Source organism: Rhipicephalus microplus, unplaced genomic scaffold, assembly GCF_043290135.1.
Source record: "Rhipicephalus microplus isolate Deutch F79 unplaced genomic scaffold, USDA_Rmic scaffold_28, whole genome shotgun sequence".
NCBI lineage: Eukaryota > Metazoa > Arthropoda > Arachnida > Ixodida > Ixodidae > Rhipicephalus > Rhipicephalus microplus.
The window spans coordinates 4,317,002-4,338,023 of NW_027464601.1; the positions used below are offsets into that span (position 1 = coordinate 4,317,002).

The 21,022-nt window shown below is 43.0% G+C and overlaps 1 protein-coding gene across 1 annotated transcript in view; it reads right to left on the minus strand.

The window, feature by feature from the left end:
• The window catches only part of LOC119166188 (neprilysin-1), a 49,615-nt gene that overhangs the window by 15,698 nt on the left and 12,895 nt on the right, over positions 1 to 21,022 (minus strand). The window contains exons 7-15 of the mRNA XM_075884336.1: positions 19,826 to 20,022; positions 18,524 to 18,703; positions 17,811 to 17,897; positions 14,358 to 14,488; positions 5,030 to 5,261; positions 4,082 to 4,192; positions 2,496 to 2,573; positions 2,317 to 2,426; positions 1,748 to 1,806 (exon numbers count right to left, since the gene is read on the minus strand). Coding sequence (XP_075740451.1) covers positions 1,748 to 1,806; positions 2,317 to 2,426; positions 2,496 to 2,573; positions 4,082 to 4,192; positions 5,030 to 5,261; positions 14,358 to 14,488; positions 17,811 to 17,897; positions 18,524 to 18,703; positions 19,826 to 20,022 — 1,185 coding nt within the window. The remainder of the gene's footprint in view (positions 1 to 1,747; positions 1,807 to 2,316; positions 2,427 to 2,495; positions 2,574 to 4,081; positions 4,193 to 5,029; positions 5,262 to 14,357; positions 14,489 to 17,810; positions 17,898 to 18,523; positions 18,704 to 19,825; positions 20,023 to 21,022) is intronic.

Consider the following 21,022-nt stretch of genomic DNA (forward strand, 5'->3'; position numbering starts at 1 on the left):
TGATTGAAGATTGAACGCTGTATTGGTAATGAAACACTGAGTTTGAGCGGATCACAAGAGCTAAGTTAAAACTTTACGCACGAGCTTTTTAAGATATTTTAAAATGGGTATTGCAATGCACCGTTCTTTGTTGAAAAAGTTTCTCTTCAACCCATGCTTTGAAATATCAGTCTAAATGCTTGCAACTAGTCTCAGTGATGAAAACGGGAAATTCAGGGAGTGATGATATTATGCTTCTTGCTTTAGTGACGAATGTAGATATTGTAAATGAAACGTGCAGCATCATTTTATTCACTTAAGAGAATTTCCTATGTCATGTTGGCTGATTAAACGGATTGTGTGTTCTCTTGTTGCGGACTTACACATGCTGGAGTGGTGAAATCAGTCTATTTCTCTACTGGCTCCATTCAAAATTTATTGCGTGGACCTCAAAGAACAAACGTGAACATATTAAACCATATACCATTAGTTCTCTTTAAGTATGAAAATAGGCGAAAGTATTACAAACCTGCATCAAATACCGAACGCACGGGCTTGTCTGAGTTACCAGGTTATAATTGTAAGAAAAAAAAGGCTTACGGTATCTCTTATACATTCGCGTATGACGATATAAGATGGCAGTCATTTAACGCTATATCGTTCAATAGCTCATTTCGCAGAAACTCCAGCGTTGGCATGGGTATCGTTTGTTGTGAGCAAAAACAGATTCATGACCAAAAATTTAAGACAGGTGCTACTAAAATACACAATAAAAATGTGCGTATGATAGGAGAATAACCCCGGTCCTTTGCTCGGCGAGTGTTTTACCCTACAGCCACGCCTATGCTTGCGTGTGGCAGCTTGGGCTAGTTGGTATGGCATGACGATAGTCATAGCGCGAGAAAAAAAAAAAGACGGCAAGAAGGACATGAAGGACACGAGCACTCATGTCCTTCATGTCCTTGTCTCTGTGTCGTCTATTTGTTCTCGAGCTATAACTATGGTGATCGCTATGCCTGCGAATTCGGTCAAAATAGCTTCCTCTGCTTGTAAATGCAGTGAAAGCAACTTCCATTCTTTACGAACGCGCACATCTTGTATTCCACAATACAACATGAAATATTGCCGTAATAATGAATGGCACAAGCGTGTAATGCCATTAGGGGTCCGAACATGGGATTATCATAATAACTTAATATTTGCATAGTTAAAGCTATTCTCCCACTCAAAAAAGGCACGCACGCTTCTCCGCCCTAAGGCCATGTAGAGTGTGCACAGGAAGATTTCATGCATTAAGCGCTTCAAGTACGCAGTATAGGAACAGAATATCGCTATCACGTTGAACTCTAAAAGGTGGATCTTCAACGTTCACTTTTTTTGTCTCAGTGAATGCTTTAACCCTCCCGCCTTAATGAAGTGAACGAGCTGCATCACTGATGCGAAACCACAACATTATTAAATATTTGTCAACTCACCACATTTTCGCTGCATAAATATTCGCACGAAATACAGGTAACCACGTGGTATGTTAACCATTGGTTGTTCAATTTTGACTGGGCCATCCAAACTGAACAATGAACCTTTCTGCTAAGCATTTCGTACACATCGCCTAAGTGCTGAATTGAGACATGTTCACGGCAATTCTACTTATTTGTGAGGTATTTACTATTTGTCGTTTTGAACAGTCTTCTGAAAGTTTTCTATACTCCGCGTATAGTTAGAAAATATACATTCTATTTATCTCCACATGGTTACTTGTATTACTTACACAAAGAATTTAGGTCGTAGTGGTACGTGCTGTAGATGTCGAAGATAGACCCTGTGTACCTGAAAACGTAAGCGGACAATAATATTAAGGAAAGTGAAATGAGGTGTGAAGAAAAACAAACACAATCGCACGCAAAATTGTTAAAGCCAGTCACAACCAAGTTTGTTATATACAGGTATTGTTGGTTTGAGTATTATGTTAATGCTACAGCACCAAAAATTAGTCCGGGACTCTGCACAAACGTTAGCCCAAAAAATTAAAAAGCATTATAAACGGAAACAGTCGCAGAACTGCCATACAATTTGTTTAGCTTTTTATTGAGATTGACAAGCTCAATTTAAATTTTCGTGCCAGAACCGTGCTTTATATGTTTGCTGTTTATGATTGTGAACCGACTTCCGTATGTGTGACGTAGAGAAGTTTCCATGGTTGATTAGCAGTTATAATGAAAGAAGCTTCCTATCTAATCACTCAGTAAAGTCTCCAATTATATGCTGTCAAGAACAAACAATGGCTGCAATTGTAAGGCACTGGTTTGTAAACATAGACCATACGCAAACATTACTTACGCAATGTCGAGTTCGCGACTGTTTTTACCAATGGAGAAGTAGTTGTTCCAGTAATGTTTTGTCATCTGGTAGATTCCTGGAACCGGAGCGTTGACATTTATTTTGGTCTCCTGTAAAATTTTTGAAAGCATCGTGTTCGGCAAAGGCAAAACACTCTTCAAACGCGGTTGGTTGCCTACCTGACCTCCGTAGAGCTTCAGGAGTGGGTCTGTCATGGTGGCGTTAATAAAAAAGAGCTGTAGCCGCACATCCTTCAGCTGGAACATGAAAGAAAGATATTAGTTTCTAAGTCTCCTCGCGTCTCGAGCTCAGCTATTTAATTTAGGAACACATTGACGTGTTTAGCAAATCTATCGTGTAGATAAAAAACATGCTCTTTTGAAACCTATATGTTTGTATAGTCGGATTCATTAAAATTTGTGGCATTTCCTCTTTAAAAGCGATTGCACACAAGCGTGGGCCAATAGGTGCGTACTCTTTATTGACGTCATGTGCCGGACGGCTAGCGAACCTTAGGAAACATTTCTGAAGGCATAAGTAGGAGTACTTTTTGAGTCGCGGACGTCAGCGGCTTCAGCGCTCCGGTCGTCTGGAAGGGTACTCTGCGGTGTTCTTAAAAAGTATAAGATTATAGGTTCTTTCTAGGAATTGTGTAGCTAATTTTCTGAACAGCACTTTTTTGACATCCTTAAAGCTTGCGGTGGACATTCGTTCCAGCCGAAGGCGTGAACAAGGGGTTATGCACCTCGTTTGAGTCAGATAATGGTAATAATTTCTTATAAACACACATATATTTGACTTGCGTACAATCTTAACCATTAAAAAGTCAAGTTCAAGTGAGTTCCAATGTTCGTCTCGATGACCTGTGAGTGTCTTCAATGAGATGATGTTTTACATGTGCTCCTCACCATTCAACGACTGTCTTCGCAAATAATATGCCAAGAGCTAAGATTGGCTGGATTTTCTTTTTACAGCAAGATTGAGCGTGAAAACTACTCTGAAAATTAGACTCCTTTTTCATTTTTCTCTGTCACAAGTCCGTGCTCAATTAAGTATTCACTGACGGTTCTTGGTTTGTGCATGCTTGTGAGCACTTCTAATCATAAATGTTGCCTCTATGATAGTGCGTGCATAATATACGCGCACACTACACCTGAGGTATACTGACATGTTGTGGTGGAGCTTCCAGGTGTGCGGAAAGCCTGGTTACGTAAAAAAGATATCAAATATAAAAAGGTGAAGGTTAATTCTAGTAATTGAAAATATACCTTGCTATAGATGTAAGTACAAGTCGTACTTAAAATTATATGTCATACTTAGAGCCTACTGTGGCATTAAGCCTCGTTCACTCTCCCTCCATATTTGAGTACTAACATAATATTCGGCCTTGGAGTGCAATGCCACTCACAGCTGAAATTCTATTTTATTGTAGCTATTAAATAGAAAGGACCGACATTAAACGCTGCACATGGGCAGTCTAACCATGTGCTACGCAGAACCACCAGCCTCTCGTAACCCTAAAAGTTCATAATTAACTCGTCGGCGTCTTAAAGCAGGCTAGAATTTCATCTTTGTTTATGAATACCTAAACGCTAAAAAGGAAACTTACACCATAAAATATAATGGACAAGCACCCATCCAAATATCTTCATGCTGTGTGTTTAGTTTCATTAAAGAAAATGAGCACGTTGACTCTTTTGTGTTTGCTGCATGTAAACATTCAGCACGCATGATATGTTGTAACGAAGTACGTTGCTTTACCAACCTTGCGGTATGCTTCAACTCTAGCGTCTGCCGTCGTCAAGTAGCTGTATGCGTAAGAGTAGTCCACGCTTTCGTAGATCTTCCGGTACACGTTGAAGAATTTGATCCAAAGCTGCGACGTGAAAATACGCACTCAGATCATCACATCTTATCACGGTACAATCTCAAATATATATCACACACTATATAAATGGCTTTGTTTAAAGTAGCAAACTTGTAATGATGTCAGGAGAAGGGAACAAGTGCTGATATGATAATTAAATATAACACATCGGGCTTTGTGATATTAAGCCTATTTTACACGAGTGACCAAGGAATTAAATAAACATTGCTGTACCAAGTTTCCATTCCCATTTTATGGACAAAACGTTGTGTTTCTTCTTACCTCGGGGGCAATATCTTCCTTTTCGCATCCAAACAAAATTGTTTTGCTTAGCCAAAATAAACGACGCTTAATAACAGCTATGCGAAAAAAATGCAATTTTTCTACTGCATCTACACTTGCAACACCGTGGAGTGTGCTGATGTATGTATTTTTTAAATGTCGAAAGAGCCCTATAAGTTTCCAAAAACAACACACGCACAAAACAACGGGAGAAACATTGCGTGCTCACGTATATAATTTGTGCTTTGATTTTTCAGTAAACCGACGCTGCTTTTAATAAATTCATTTGAAAGACGCGCATCTGGGAGTTAAATGGATAACGAAGTGGCTATCATTGTGCTGTTTATAGTCATTTCAGACTTAAGCGGTTTTATGCGCGTTTTCTAACTTACATTAAGGTTGCAGAAGGAAATGGTGCTGACATTGCGCGAGCTGGTCAAATGAAGACAGGAATTAATCATTGTAGCAAGCCTCAATTCTAATCGAATGGTCCGTCCCAACATGGTAGAGAAAACCACGTAATTGTCTACAAGGGTTTTTTTATAACATTTATGAGACACGCACCTTGTCGCCCTTCAGGCCAAACTTTTTCTTGATCCACATGTGGTAGATCCACGATGCGGCTGTAGGCATGCTCTTCTCGGCATAGCGCAAGCAGAGGCGCCACCGCTCGGGCTCAGTCTTGTAACCAAGGTGGTAGCGGTAGAACAGCGTCTTCACGTGCTTCTCGTGCGTCCGGTAGAGCAGACCAAGGCGCAGCAGCACACGATAGCCCAGGTAGTTGTAGATTACGTCCCTAAAACGTCGTTCCTTTTAAATGGAAGGAATTCTACCAAAAACTTTAAGCTATGAAGGGCAACATTTCAGGGAGTTCCTTCGGTCAAACGCTACCGTCACGCGAACTCGACAACTCTGTGATTCAACGAAAACGTAAGAACCGTTATTTGAAGCTGTCGATGAAAGTATGGTAGTTGAGAGATTAAAGACAATGAAAGCGGAAAACAGAAACCTGTCACCGGGGGGACGCAAACTCAATATCTTCGCCTTGCACTAAGGTGAACATACAATTATGCTGTTATGGCGGCCATCCCATGCCCTTTTTTTGCGTAGTTAGTTATGGCTAAACTGAGAGCATCAGTGAACGACGCTAGCTGCGATGCTGAATACTGAATGTTAGTCTTTTTTTTGTTTTGGCTCAATATCGTCTTGTAGCAAAACATATATGGAACCTGGCTGATTTGCCTTCGAGCATTATACACACTGATGTGTCATTTAGCGTGGGTAACCAAATACCGTATGAAAAATTAAGAAATGTTATACATCTGGCAATTGCGATAGAATGGACAGCGGCTTCGGTCTTTCTGACAAATGGGAAATAGAAGAAAAAGAGCTGTGTAAACTATATATATATATATATATACATATATATATATATAAATATATATATATATATATACTGGACTATATATGTATATATATAGTCCAGTATATCCTCCGTGAGTGGTCACAACGTGGTTTATTTTGACGTTTCAGCCTAGAGTCTGACCTTCATATTATATATATATATATATATATATATATATATATATATATATGCAGAAGAATAACTTCGGTTGCCGCAAGGTTATAAATATAAAAGTAGATGCGCTTTCACATAACTGCTTATTGTGCCGACGTTTCGACAGGAACCCCGTCTTTTTCAAGGCATAATACTATTTACACATGTTCCGTGTCTTCTTATATCCTGTCGAGACAGGAGGGGAGGGGTCAAAAGAGAGAGAGAGAAAAAAAAGAAAAAAAAACAGCGAAACGGGAGGACAAACATTAAATAAAATATAGAAAATTTAGGAGAAGAAGCAAGACCGACACGGCGTAATTAGAAAGGGGCAGCATTTCAACAGAGTAAAGCAGAGGTAGATAAGCAATGTCATCATTGTCAACAATACCTCCCCCGCACCCACTCTTCCCCAAGTGGGCAGGGAGCCGCTGTTCTTGTATTTCACCTTTCCGTGTAGTCCGCTGGCGGCTCGTTCCTCTTTGAAGTGTATGACAAGTTAATGGGGAGGGCTTAAGCGCTTGGAGTGCGTGCTGGTGGCGTCGGGAGGAGCGAAAAAGCCGGTGAATGAGGCACCACCATCGATATTCATTATATGCATTGGCTCCTTGTCAGTGAAGGAACAGAATGTGCGTTAAAAATTAAAGAAGGAAAAAAAAAGAACAGGGGGGGAGGGGGGAGACTGTACGACATCCGAGACAGTCACCACACAGTTGCGGCTCACAGGGAAGACATGCGCGCATGTATGAAAAAGTTAACGAAACCACCTAGCTGTCAGCTCCTTGTCAGTGAAGGAACAGAATGTGCGTTGAAACTTAAAGAAGAGAAAGAAAAAAAGAAAAAAGAAAAAAAAGGGGGGGGGGGACCGTACGACATCTGGGACCACTTATCTTTGCGTTCCGGCTGTGCTTGATGAGGCAAATCATTTCTATTTTGTCAGATGCATAGGCCAAAAGCTTTGTTAGCGGGTAATATTATTGTCGTAATAACCTGCTGTGGTGAAATAATCTGCTCACGGCAGGTTATTTTTTCACCCATTTTTATTTCTTCCTATTTACACTACATTGGTTCTATAACCTTCCCCTGTACATTCCTTGGCATTATTGTCTGTTACATCTCATATATATATATATATATATATATATATATATATATATATATATATATATATATACATATTGTCATGACCAAGAAAGACGCTGACGCATCGGCGCACGGTTAGCTACAGCAAAGAAGAGAAGAACGAAGTCAGAATAAGATCAGCTGACCCAGGATCGGGTGTTATCTCTTTTATCTCCGTCACAATGGCGCAGTCGACGAAGAAGAAGTCTTACGTCCCGGCTTCGTCATCCAGGACAGCCGCGATAAGCGCCGCTTGAGGACGGCGTCAAGGCCTCCTCATCAGCTGTTCACCTACCGCCACTGCCACCACCGTTCGGGGACGGCGTCAAGGCCTCCTCAGCGGCTGCAGTACACGTTACCGGTACCATTTCACAAGGGACGCCGTCCACGCGTCCTTGGCTATGGATTCTGCCGTCAGCGCAAGCCGACAAGTGAACCCGCTGCGGGAAGCCACCGGTACGTGTCTTCGTGGTTCACCGGCAGTGCGGGCTTCTCCATCAAGGAACGCCGTTCACGCTTCCTTAGCGACGGGGTCCCACCCGCCACATCAGCCACCCTTCAGCCACCCTTGTGGACGGTGCCCAGGCATTCCCTGTGGTTCTAGGCCATGACCTGATTGAAACCCTGCCACCGTTTCACGGTAAGGATCCGCATCGGCCCCTGTCCCTTGGGAATGCCGCTCACGTTTCCCATGGCCTACATTCCCGTTGCGGTACTCTTTCAACAAACGAGCTGCCACGGAACGCCGTCCAGGCTTCCCTGCTCGTCGACCTCACCGGGGTGAGTGCCGCAATTGCTACTTACTCAACGAGCACGACCACTGACTCTTCAGGCTTAACGCCCGACAGCACCGTCAACCTGCGGCGTACCATCGCACTACTCCACGTCGAGACTAGCGAACTGACAGCGTTGATCGCCGAGCGAGCTCCTACAATGTCGCCAGTATTGTGGGACATTAACGCAGTGTTGGATGTAGCTGCCTCATACGACCTTGAGGCAAGCACACCGGAGCAACGCAGGGAGCTTCGGTCTTCTCTGATCGAGCCCTCACACCAGCTCGACTGCTTCGCGTCGGTGATCTCTGCGTTGCCACCTTCCACCTCACAATCACCAGCCGTCTGTGAACTACCGGAATTCCACGGGGTCCTGAACGACGCCGACAGCTGGGTGGCAACCGTCAACGCGATAGCAATGCGCGAGGCCTGGACTGAAAATCAAAAAATAGACCGTGGCTGTAGACCGTCTTCGGGAAGGTGCAGCGGCATGGCACCGGTATGAAGGCTTCAAGCAGCAGTCCTGGGTGGAGTGGAGCTCAAAGCTCATAGCTGCCTTCGGCCGGACACTCTCTGATCTCCCTTCCACCAACCAGTCCAACCTGACCAGTACCGAGGATGGAGTTCAAGAAGGGTTCCATCTCGAGGCAGCCAGTGCCGTCCACTAGAGATGCTTCCCCCAGACCATCGCTAAATGTTGCATTGTGGTCCGGGCTGACCACCACGATGCAGCCAAGCCCGCCCACCGAAAACTTTGCCGCCAGCTCCGCGCGCGCGCAGTCGTGGCCGAGTGTCATGACCAAGAAAGACGCTGGTGCTTCGGCGCGCGGGTAGCTAGAGCAAAGAAGAGAAGAACGAAGTCAGAATAAGAACAGCTGGCCCAGGATCGGGTGTTGTCTCTTCTCTCTCCGTTACAATATATATATATATATATATATATATATATATATATATATATATATATATATATATATATATATACAAGCGAAAAAGGTGTATATCTAAGGACTCGTTTTTTCGTGTTTTGACGTAATAATATTGAGATCAAACGGACAATAATGCCAAGGAATGTATAGCGAACGTTATTAGAACCAATGGAATGTAAATAACAAGAAAGAAAAGTGGGTGAAAAAATAACTTCCTATGAGTAGGATTCAAACCTACAATAAACCTATGACATATATATATATATATATATATATATATATATATATATATATATATATATATATATATATATATATATATATATATATATAATGAGATTTAATGTACAGGGGAAGTTTTTAGAACCAATGTAATGTAAATAAGAAGAAAGAAAAGTGGATGAAAAAATAACCAGCCGTGAGCAGGGCTGCTCACGGCTGGTTATTTTTTCATCCACTTTTCTTTCTTCTTATTTACATTCCATGGGTTCTAATAACTTTCCTTGTACATTCCTTGGCATTACTCTCTGTTAAATCTCATTATTATTGTGTTAAAACACGGAAAAACGAGCCCTTAGGTATATACTTCTTTCCCTCATATATATATATATATATATATATATATGTGTGTCTGTGTGTGTGTGTGTGTGTGTGTGTGTACATAACAGTGACAACGTGGTTTATTTCGACGTTTCGGCCTAAAGTCTGGTCTTCATCAGGATCGAGGGTACAGTTTATGGGTGCTCAGCTTTTTATAATCTTAAATCAGAGGGGGAGAGAGAGAAAGAGGAAAAAAAAGAAGAAAAGAATAAAGAGAAGAGAAATTAAAAGGAGAAAAAAAGAAAAAAGAATATAAGGTGAACTCTCTCGGGCGCCCCCTTTCAATCTTCCTTCCCCTTCACCCTCCATAACTCTCCCTTTTCTCCTTTTCCCCCTTTAGGATGCCTGCGGTCTGTGTATCCTTCCTTTCACTAACGCATCGCTCCCGACCAGACAGCGCCTCCTGGCTCTGACGGTTCAGTGTGGGGGGAAAATAGCCTTTTTTAAGAAGTGTAAGCCTTTAATTACTCAGCGCCTCGTCGACATCTCGTCGTAGAAAGTGGGGCACCGCGTATTGCCGCAGAGGGTGTCAAGCGGGTGCAATGCCAATTCTTAGCCGCTTCTGGATTACGCGTGCATTAGGGGTCTCCCCATAGTGCACAGGGTTGCTGTTGGGCATGTCAAGCTTGGCACAATTGATTGGATAGTAAAGTAAAAACAGAAACAGACGACAGCTGTACTTACGAAGAGTAGTTACACTTGGAACTATTTTGATTTGTCCAGTGCCCTTCGCAGCTGCAGTGCCGTGCACTCAGTTATTTTTTTAATTATTGCCGTAATTGTTTTCGAATGCTTTAATTGCTGCGAATGTACCCGTATTCTCATTTATTTCTCTATTGAGGGTGTTAAATTGGTGGATAAGGTATGAATCTCGTTGTTCACGCTCTCGGTTTGATTTAAATCCCGTCTCTAATAGCGTTACTGATAATTTGTCGAATGCATGGTCAGGAAGAATGAGATGTTTTGATAGGGGTAGATTTGGGGCTAATTTCACATGGGCTCTGTGATAACTGAAGTGAACCTTAAATGGTGTTTCTGTTTGTACGATGTACTGTATACTGCACACGTTGCATTCGAGCAAGTATACCTCATTAGAGGAATCGCATGTTAGGTTTCCTCTTATGTTAATAAAAAATTTGGATTGTGTGCTGGTTGCTCTGTGTGTTTCTGGCATCGTTTCACATAGAAGATATCGTGACTTTAAACAAGGTCAGCATGAATTATTAGGGGGTGAGGTATTGATTTGACAGTGGACAAGTGTGTCTTTGAGGTTGCGTGGTCGTCGTTAAACGACGCCAAGAGCAGATGGGAAGGCGCGTTTCAGACGTTCACTTTGTTCCAGAAAGTTGTAAAGTCGTTTAAGGATTTTGTTTACGTTGGGTAAACTTGTGCTGTAAGTTAAGCGAAAGTTTGTTCGTTGTGGGTCTTCTTGCGGTGGTCGCTTCATAAGTGAGTCATCACGCTTCACTTTTCTCGCTTTTCAAATGGCGTCATCAATTACACGTGAAGGTATTTTTGTTTATCGAGCATTTGTTTTAGCCTCTGTGAGCTCGTGTCAAAATCAGCGTCTCTTGAACAGATTCGCTTAAACTGGTGAGCCTGGCTGTATGGAATACTGTTTTTACTGTGGCGCGGGTGATCGCTTTGGTAATGGAGGTACTGTTGTCGATCCGTTGGTTTGCGATATAGGTTTGTAGAAAGCTTGCCTTCTTCTATCGTTATGGTAACATCAAGAAAATTTGAGGTTGCTTGCGAGTAGGTGTGTGTGAAGTGTATGTTCATATGTACAGTATTGTAAGTGTCGTTAAAGCTGATAAATTCATCCTCGCTGTGGGTCCAAATAAGAAAGGTGTAGTCTATGCATCTTCTGGATAACAGTGTTTTCAAGAAACCCTGTGCAAGAAACAGTGATTCTAGCTTTCCCATAAATATGTTGGCATAAAGGGTGCCATTTTGGTGCCCATAGTGGTTCCGCTGATTTTTCGACTGTACTTTTGGTTAAATTCGAATGAATATAATTCGAGGACCATCCTCGTCAAAGTTGCGATGGCAGAGAAATATGGTAGTTAGATTGTCTATGGTCTGTGTACTGAGCTCTTTTCCCCCAGACCAGGCCGCCAAAGCCAGGAGGTGCCGTCCTGTCGAGAACAATGCGTTAGTGAAAGGAAGGATACACAGACCGCAGACATCCTAAAGAGGAAAAGGAGAAAAGAGAGGGAGATGGAGGGGGAATGGGCAGGAAGAGTGGAAGGGGGCGCCCGGGGAAGTCCACGTTATATTCTACCCTTTTTTTCTTTTTTCTTTTCTTTTTTTCCTCTTTCTCTAATTCCTTTGATTTAGGATTGTATAAAGCTGAGCACCAACAAACTGTACCCTCAATCCTGATGAAGGCCAGACTCTAGGCCGAAACGTCGAAATAAACCGCGTTGTGACCACTCACGAATGATCTGCTTGGCTACTTGTAACGCTACGGCCACTCAACCACCATGCCTGCCTGCCTCTCTCTCTCTCTCTCTCTCTCTCTCTCTCTCTCTCTCTCTCTCTCTCTATATATATATATATATATATATATATATATATATATATATATATATATATATATATATATATATATATATATATATATATATATATCAGATGCTTGCTTTCGCGCAGCAGTCCTCCGGAATATATAAAAATTTTGTTAATTATGAGGTCTGTTCAAGCAACTTGAAATCCCACGAACACTACTGTGGTATGGTATGGTAAACTTTGTTAAAGTCCTGATGATCCACGCTTAGGTTGACGCATGCGGCTCCCAAGGGAGGCAACAACGTTCAACCTTACTATGACTTCTGGGTGACTTGTGCTTGCTCTGAAAGATCTTCGCTGGCAAGACCTCTTTACCACCAGTCGCTTTCCTTGTAACAGTATGTGGAGGCCGCAGGCCTCATATACTGTTACATACTGCCAAAGCTTGTGGTCCAGAGTGACAAATCCCATTACACTTCTAATAATTTATTTGAACCTCTCTGTTCAGATATATTTTGTTAATGAAACTTCAATTTCGGAAAGTTCTTGTTTGTAGCAATCCTAAAGCAACGCTTAGTATCTGCTAAGCTGAGCGTGTGGCACTGAAATTGTTTTCTGCTCATGTAGTAATCCTTTGCGAATTCATTTTATGCAAACAATCGGTATCTTTCCTGCTATTATTGTTATTCGGATCCTGGTCTTGTACTTCACGGGTAGGAAGCCCCCGTGTGGCTGCGTTAGCCCACTTGTTTAAGTTCATCCGGGATGTGTCGACAGACCCCATATGAGCAGGAAACTAGCGGATTTCGATACCTTGGCTGTATATCTCATCAATTAGCTGGGCAGTATTTTTGGTTACAAAACCTTTATTCAGGTGTCTAATATTTATTTCAGAGTCACTCACTATGTACTTTAATCCACCATGGAAAAACAATACCCTAATTGTTTAACATATATGGCAAGCAAGGACGTTTATAAAGCATTTGTATAAAGTATTTGTTCATTTGCCAACATATTACGATATTTCTTGAAAACAAGCGTCTTGTACGAGGACGAACCACATCGTGTTCGCGATATTCCACTTTTCAGTTCCCCGCTTATTGTAAGAACGCATGCAAATTATTTCACCCAGTAACATAAAGGCTATGCTTAAAGTTGCACACTAAGTAATTGACAATCCTTCTGTTAAATATTACATATAGCAAACATTTTGAAGTTACTGCTTGCTTGTATTCATTGGGGCAGTTTTGTGTTGCAGGTATTGCGTCGACAAGCCATACGACATAAGCGCGATTCCCAACTACAGTAGATGCATTTTGATGAAAGGAAAACTTAGCGTATGCAAATGAAGTACGCAGGTCTACTATTGCCTATTATGTGTTAGTTCTTGTGCGTAGCGTTGTGCGGTTATTGATAATGAGAAAGTCTACCATTGCGCTGTGGGGTTACATTACCGTAAAAAACCTCGAGAGCTCAGAACTACTCAAGACTCAAAACAGATGTTATTTAGCACAAAGGACCAAATGCGGACACAAATGAGGACATACGCTAACTTTGATTTGATTGATATGTGTGGTTTAAAATCCCGAACCAACATATGTTCATGAGTGACGCCATAGCGAAGGGCTCCGCGAGATTCGACTACTTGGGGTTCTCTAACGTGCACCCAAGTCTGAGCACACAGGACTACTGCATTTACGCCTCCATCGAAAATGCAGCCGCCGCAGCTAGGGTTCGATTTCACGACCTGCAGATCAGCAGCCGAGTATCTCAGTCACTAGACCATCGCAGCGGAGCGACGCAAACTTTTTAAAACACAAGACCAGCGTTACTACGATAGAAGACCTGAGAGAAATACATTTATGTCAGCAAATGATATCAATAAGATGCTTACGCTTGCTTGTAGATGGTGAGTACCCCAAAAAACAATCTTTAAAAATATTGCACATTGTTGTCACCCCATGCTTTGCCGACGTGTCAGGTGTATTATTTACGCATTCCTTTACGTGTATAAATTGTAAACGTGCAGTAGTGCTAGTTTTCTTTGCTGAAAAACAAACAAGCCGAACTTATTGTTCGATCTGATCACATTTGTGTACTACGTTGCACAGCCACCGTTTTTTTTGCTGAACATGCGAGTATCACCCACCGAGTCTGTAAGCGCCTTTCCTGGGTGTGCTGATGTGCGGTTGCCAGAATAGCTCAGCAGAAGACAGCTGCACGAGACTGTTCATCATGCGAATGCACGTATTCTCGTTCATTTCACCGCTATGCTGCATTATACACCCCATTATCAACAGGTTGGTTGACGCTCACATGTTCGACTAAAAAAATGGGTAGCTTTACCTTATAAAGATATCCGAGTTTTCACACGTCAAATCTACAAAAAAATCTGTTAGGCTTACTTGGACTGCTTCTGAAGGAACCGCGCCAAGCCAGAAACGTATTTCACGTTGCCTACGAGAATTTTCGTCTGTGGACCAATGCTTGTGGATGATCCCTCGAATATAGTCTTCAAAAATGTCATCCAATTCCACTGCATGAAAAATGAACAGAAAAGTGTGAAGTAAAGTGCAGGAAAATTAGCAGCCCAGCCTTGAAGAACAATGTCTCAGAACATTAGATTTACAGCAGTGACGTATCATTGGCCAATAGCTGCCTACAGAAGTAACTTTTGGCCATTTGAAAACATTTAGAAACACTTACCTGCGGTACGTGTTTCCGAATGTTTGCTCTTTTATTGCATGTTTAACAACCAAAAATTTTCATGTAGAAGCCACAGTTACAAAAGGATGAAATAGTGAGCCACTTATGTTCAGATAGAGGGCGTAGAGGAAAGGTGTCTTTGCCAGTGGATTGAGCTAAAACAAAGGCTCGGAGATATTACAAGCGCGCCCAGTGTCAGGCAAATGTTCTTTCGTTGTACACCAGCCACAAGCACTCCGCTCGCGCATGCACTTCGTTGCCTTCTTTCTTCTATTAGTATTCAACAATATTTACCATAGAATGTGCATAAAAGGCATAAACTGCAGCACGTTTAACATTTCATGCGTTTCATCGCGATACCAATTATGTTGCCACTCTCGCCAGGTTTTTGCCGTCACGGTCAAGTTGTGCATGAGGTTCGAATTGTGAACCTTTAGTTACGTATTGCTTGTTCTTCGGGGAGGTAAACCACGCGTGAGAGGGGGCGACGAACTCGCCGGAAGCAGTGACGAAAGGAGCCGACCCTTGCCTGCTGCACAGAGGGCGCAAGGGATATCATTATCCCGCGCCCCAGCTGTGTTGTACATTGCTACGCAAGCAGATAGTAGAATCCCCGCATGGTCTTCTAGGAACTTGAAAAAAAAATGCGAGAGGTTAATGTGTCGCTCGAGCATCAACTGCGACTATGAAGGCCCAACCACTCGCACGCGTTTGCGTGCGCCTCAGCTTCGAATGCATTTCTCAGGCTCAGTCGCTGAGGGGTATGCGACGAAGTGCCTCGACGTCTGAGGAGTCAAGGCACTTCTCAAATTTTTGTTTACGTCACCAAACATAGGGCAGCACCAACCAATCAAAGGGTGCGAAATCTCGATACCTTACGCTGGTCAGTTCGAAGGCTTCCAAGGTACCACCGAGTAATGAAAGCAAGCGCAAAAAAAAGTCACAGCTTTGCCAGAAAGTCGAAGCAACGAACGCGATAGCAACAAATTTAAAGCTCACGCGCAGAATGGAAAGCAGATCGAAACATGCCCCGCATTCCTCACGCACAAATGACGCACAAAATGTACTCACAGGTACAGACACACGCAAATACGCGTCTCATTTGTTACTTTGCTGTGTCTGAAAAGTGTGCGCTTTTCGCAAACGGAGACTGCAATGATTGCAGTGACCTTTGTGCTCCCGGTAACTACAGCAGAATCGATCCTGGTAAAGACCGAGGCCAGCCAAGGCGTACGACCTTCCCCTCCTCGCCACCGCGCGATAAGGGCGCGTGAGGGAGCGTCGATCTCCATTTTTAAGTCGGGCAAAGTACGCGTAAGAGATTAGAGCGGGCTCCGCCACGCAATGTGGCGCCGCGCGCTCATGGAGCCACCTTGTTGGCAATGCGGAAAACACAATTCCCCTGCAAGATGCTGGTGAGCAGCGGTAAGTGATAGATATAAGTAGCTTGCCGTTTGAATGGTGAAGGAATGGCTTCGGGGTGGCTCATTGGTAATATCTTGGTTTCACGATGCATAGGTCCCTCGTTCAATTCCGCGCTCTAGAGTGTTTTTTTCTGGATTTTGTTCTTCCTTGCGTTTCCATTTATATAGATACGCATACATTAGCGGTGCAAGACATCAACGCTGACGCCCACGTCGACGTCGACGCCATCGGCAAAATCCAGCTGACTGTGTCCATATTATTGCTATCGAAATAAAAAAAACAACGGTGGAAATGTTTTGAAGCCCACGGCGTCATCCAGTGTGATCTGTGGTATGCAGTGGCATGCCGAGCTCGAGCGACCAATCCAGCGAATGCCTGCCGGCTGCCCTTGCAGCGGGTTTGAGTGCGATTGTCTGCTGAGTGAAAACATTGTCCGGAATACTGGGAGCAATGGCTACCTCCTTTGCTTTGATCTGTGATAACTGATAGTCTTTGCAAGAACGAGTGTAAACACGCTTCGGAGGTTTGAAGTTTTGAGCGTGAGCCCTCGCCTAGCACCAACTAAATTAAGAGCGGTGTCGTCTGCATTGAGCACAGGCATCCGTCATCGAGTGTCCATGACCTAGTTCAAGTAAGTAACTTCGCGTGAAAGAAAGTGACGCCAGCTTCCATCAAAACCTAGACGCTATATATGACGCCCGAGACATGGAGTGGTGCGTGCGGAGGAGGTATTTGAAGTATGTTTTCAGCATCGGCATTTGCTCATCATTGCCAAAAGTAAAGCTTTGCCTTGCTGGTAAAGACGTACATGACTGATTATGCCAATTTCACAACACTTAAACATTCTTCGTCTTCGGTGCAAATCACTTGCGCTTCTTGCCAAGCTAACGACAACCGTGAGAGTGTTGGCAGTAGCGTGACGCGATTTCCGGCCGTGTACCAGCGACGCTGACTCATTCAGCTGTTAGCTATCTCATTCACACTCGTGTATAACTATAAACTTGAGCGTGCGCGTTTGTGCATGTGTGCTTGTAACACGGCTACGTTAAGGACCTAGAACTATATTATTTAACACAAAAATTCCTCGTTGCTTGCGTAGTCGTGATTTGTTCGCGCACAGACAGCCTGCGAAAGCTGTATAAGTGTTATACGAAGTTTAACGTCCCAAAACCACCATATCATAATGAGAGAAGCCGTAGAGGAGGGCTCCGCAAATATTTCTACCACCTGGGCCTCTTCAACGTGCACCCAATTTCGAGTACAGAGGCCTACAGCATTTCCGCCTTCATCGGAAATGCAGCCCCCGCAGCCAGAATTTGATCCCGCTATCTGCTGATCAGCAGCCGAGTACCTTAGTCACTAGACCACAGCGGAGGGGTGCCTAAGCTGTAGAAACCGGGAACGTGTCAGTACACCCATAGGGTGTTGCCAACTGCAGGCGCATAGTGTGGTTAACGGTACATACCGGTGTGCTGGTAATCCACGGAAGCTATGAAATTTCATGTGTTCAGAGCGTAACTTCATTGTGAAACACATGCACCCTGTTTGCCTAATATTTTACATAAACACGGTTTATCCCATATGATTATTTATTAATCCAATAGCATGAACACATATGACACATAACAAGCACGTGCGTTGTCCACGCGAACTGCGATGGACTATAGTAAAAAGAATTGCATCAGAATGAGAACAATACGCAATGCGGTGACAGCAAATACACTCACGTAGAACGAGTTGTCAAGGTCCTTCAGCTTCAGCACTTTTTTGTCATAGTACACGCCTGTGCGATGACCTTCAGCGTACCTCAGCCTCTGCAGAAACGCAAAACAATGTATACATATGAGCTACGAATGCGGACAAGCGGTGCACAGGTGGCTGGGCTATTTCAAGTTCTCAGAAGCGTACACGCTGTTGAAATAAAAGACATATTCTTTCCGTAATGTTAAGCATTTGTTGCATGGACTTGGAGTAGAGCAGCGTTGTAACATGTTTGTAACCTGACAAAATTATCTGGGGATATATGAGCTAAAGACAGTGATATCAAAATTAGGCTTATTTTGGAGGGCTTCATCAGTTTCTACCATCAGGCATTTTGTAATGTGAACTGGCATCACGCTGTGCACGGGCGTCAAACCTGCGACCTTTGGGTCAGCAGCCGAGCCCCATAATATCTGTAACCCCATAGGGGACTTCACCACTTTGACTAATAAATACTGAATTGCAGTCGCATGCACATTACTAATTTTAAATGAAGAGCTTAAATTGAACAGCTGCAATGCCATGACCATCTCAACTTATGAGGGCAAGCAACTGTGGCAAAATATTTGGAATTAAACTTGCATTACGGCAGATAGCATGCGATAACTGCGTAATAAATGTGCATAAACTACAATACGGGCGAGTCGGCAAGCAACACTTTTCGGCAATGCGCACGCACTTTTATGAGTTCAATGTCGAAGGCTTGAATGTTGTCGCACAGTGTGTCCCACTGGTCATTCGTCGGTACGATGCCATACACGGACAGCATGGCGTCGCAAACACTTTGTCGAAGCCAATTTGATGACTCCGTGGTTGAGAGAATGAACTTGGGCAGCGCGGTCGTCTCAGGCTCGTCTAACTGAAAGCAAACGAACGATGAACAGTGACTCGTTCAAGTCTGCGTCTACTCTTAGCACGAAGAAAAAGATAGGTCTGTTTAGTAATGTAAGGACACAGCCTACAGAGGTTCCTGAAGTAAACAATGAGCGATTTTTCAGTGTTTGGAAAACACCACAATGACCGCGTGCCCATCGTTTCTATGCTGGTAGACCCTAAATGTCCACTAAATATCAAGTGAGATGGAACTGAAAAAAGATGTACACGTGCGTTGGTCTATATAAAGGAAAAATACCAAAGCATGTATCAAGTGCAATAAGATTGCTGAAATCCAGAACATACTTCATAAATATCAATGCCTCAACCTTAGAGTAATAGACGTGAGCTTGAAGCCAGAGCTCCATCAATGCTACACAACAGCACACTTCCTTATGACTCTGATTTTTAACAGAAACGTTCACTGAAAGGTGCTATTGACCTGCTATTCAACGCAGATGGCAAAGTAATCTTTAATTGTCTTCTGTAACTCGCTACAGTTCAAAGTATTAACTTCTGAGGTTTATTCAGTACAGGCACATAACTGGTAATCATTTCTCGTCAAAGATTGCCATGAAAGGTCTGCCAAGATTGCCAAGAAAGGGTAATTTTCTTGAATGAATCATCAGTTAAAATTCACTCAGGTGAATCAGCAATTTCGCCTCTTTCTATGCATGTCATTCAACTACCCCTAATGATATCTGATGCCTTTTCGGGAATTATTCTTGAAGCCAGCTGGCAGCGAAATAAGCATTCGTAAGTACCATGCTAAAAGTCTGTGAATAAAAAGTGTGGCTAACATTCATACAAAGTTTACTGAATAATAACGAAAAGAAATGTGCCGCTGTTCCAGAATATTAGTCGCAAGAAGCGCAAAATAATGTTCCAAACACAACCAGAAAACAATTCTAAAACATCACTTCTCTCCGAACGTTCGGCTCCGCAATAATCAAGATGTCACAACTACAATTCCTACAATTCGGTTTCCCCTAGAGTCATATTATTCCTGCAACTATAAATTACGTGTTATGATACAGTGCGTAAAATGAAAGTGGTACTTCACTGATATTTCTGACAAATCCTCGCAGCGCACGTTTTATGTACTCACGTAGATGATGACTTTAGAGTAATCGTCAGGGTCTACTCTCATCTGGACTTTGACAAGAGGAAAAAGGCCGAAGTTCTTGGCCAGCTTGGCAGCGATCACGGAGATCTTTGGGTCGCCCTCAGGGTCTAGTGACGGGAAGTGCTCCAGCCCGAGAATGCGTGGCATCTTCTTGATGTCGTCCATGCTGCTGTTACGTTCTGCGGTGTAGATTGTGAGTGACCAAGACTTCATCATAAGTGACAGTGTGCAATGAAAAGTCGCTTACCATGTGGGCTAAAAAAGTACAGTTTGCACTGTGGCCAAACGGAGTAGAACTAAAAAGGGGTTCTGCCACTGGTAACACCTGAATGACTTGAAGGTAAAAGCCTGCTACACACTTTGCTCTGGCTTAGGTTGTACTACAATAGACAAGACTTGTTTCAAAACATAACAAATCCCAGTCCCGCCCCGAGGAGGCTTCATGACCTTTACGTAGTGCTACACTGCCTCGGCAATCGACTCAAATTTGACCAACGCAGAGTTCCCCTTCAGGGAATGTGTAGGCTCCTCGCAGTCCCCGCTCCCCTATCCTCTTATGAATCAATGAGTGGGGAAACTGCACACCTATTCATATGCTAGTTGGTGGACCAACTAGCATATGGTGGTTCAGGAGAAACAATAGAAGTAAGAAAAATGAAAGATAGAAAAACAACAACGAATACTGTCAGACACGAGCCCACAAAGCTTTCCTCGCCCCATATAACTGACACGGCAAGGGGGCGTAAATTATTTAGTTAATTTCTTTCCAAACTAAAGAACCTCGCGTGCTTTTTGCTGGTGGGCCAACTAGATTATCACAGTGATAGACGCTTTTGATCCGGAGATAAAGGAAGACTTCACTATTTGGCTCCTATATGACTAGCATATCTACTGTAGTACGAATGCTCTCCGACCCGTGGCATATGCTATGAATGGTACTGACGATTTGTTTTTTTTAAACGCGAAGCATCTTAGCGAACTTCGGCGACTTTGAGCGTATCTATCTATCTATCTATCTATCTATCTATCTATCTATCTATCTATCTATCTATCTATCTATCTATCTATCTATCTATCTATCTATCTATCTATCTATCTATCTATCTATCTATCTATCTATCTATCTATCTATCTATCTATCTATCTATCTATCTATCTATCTATCTATCTATCTATCTA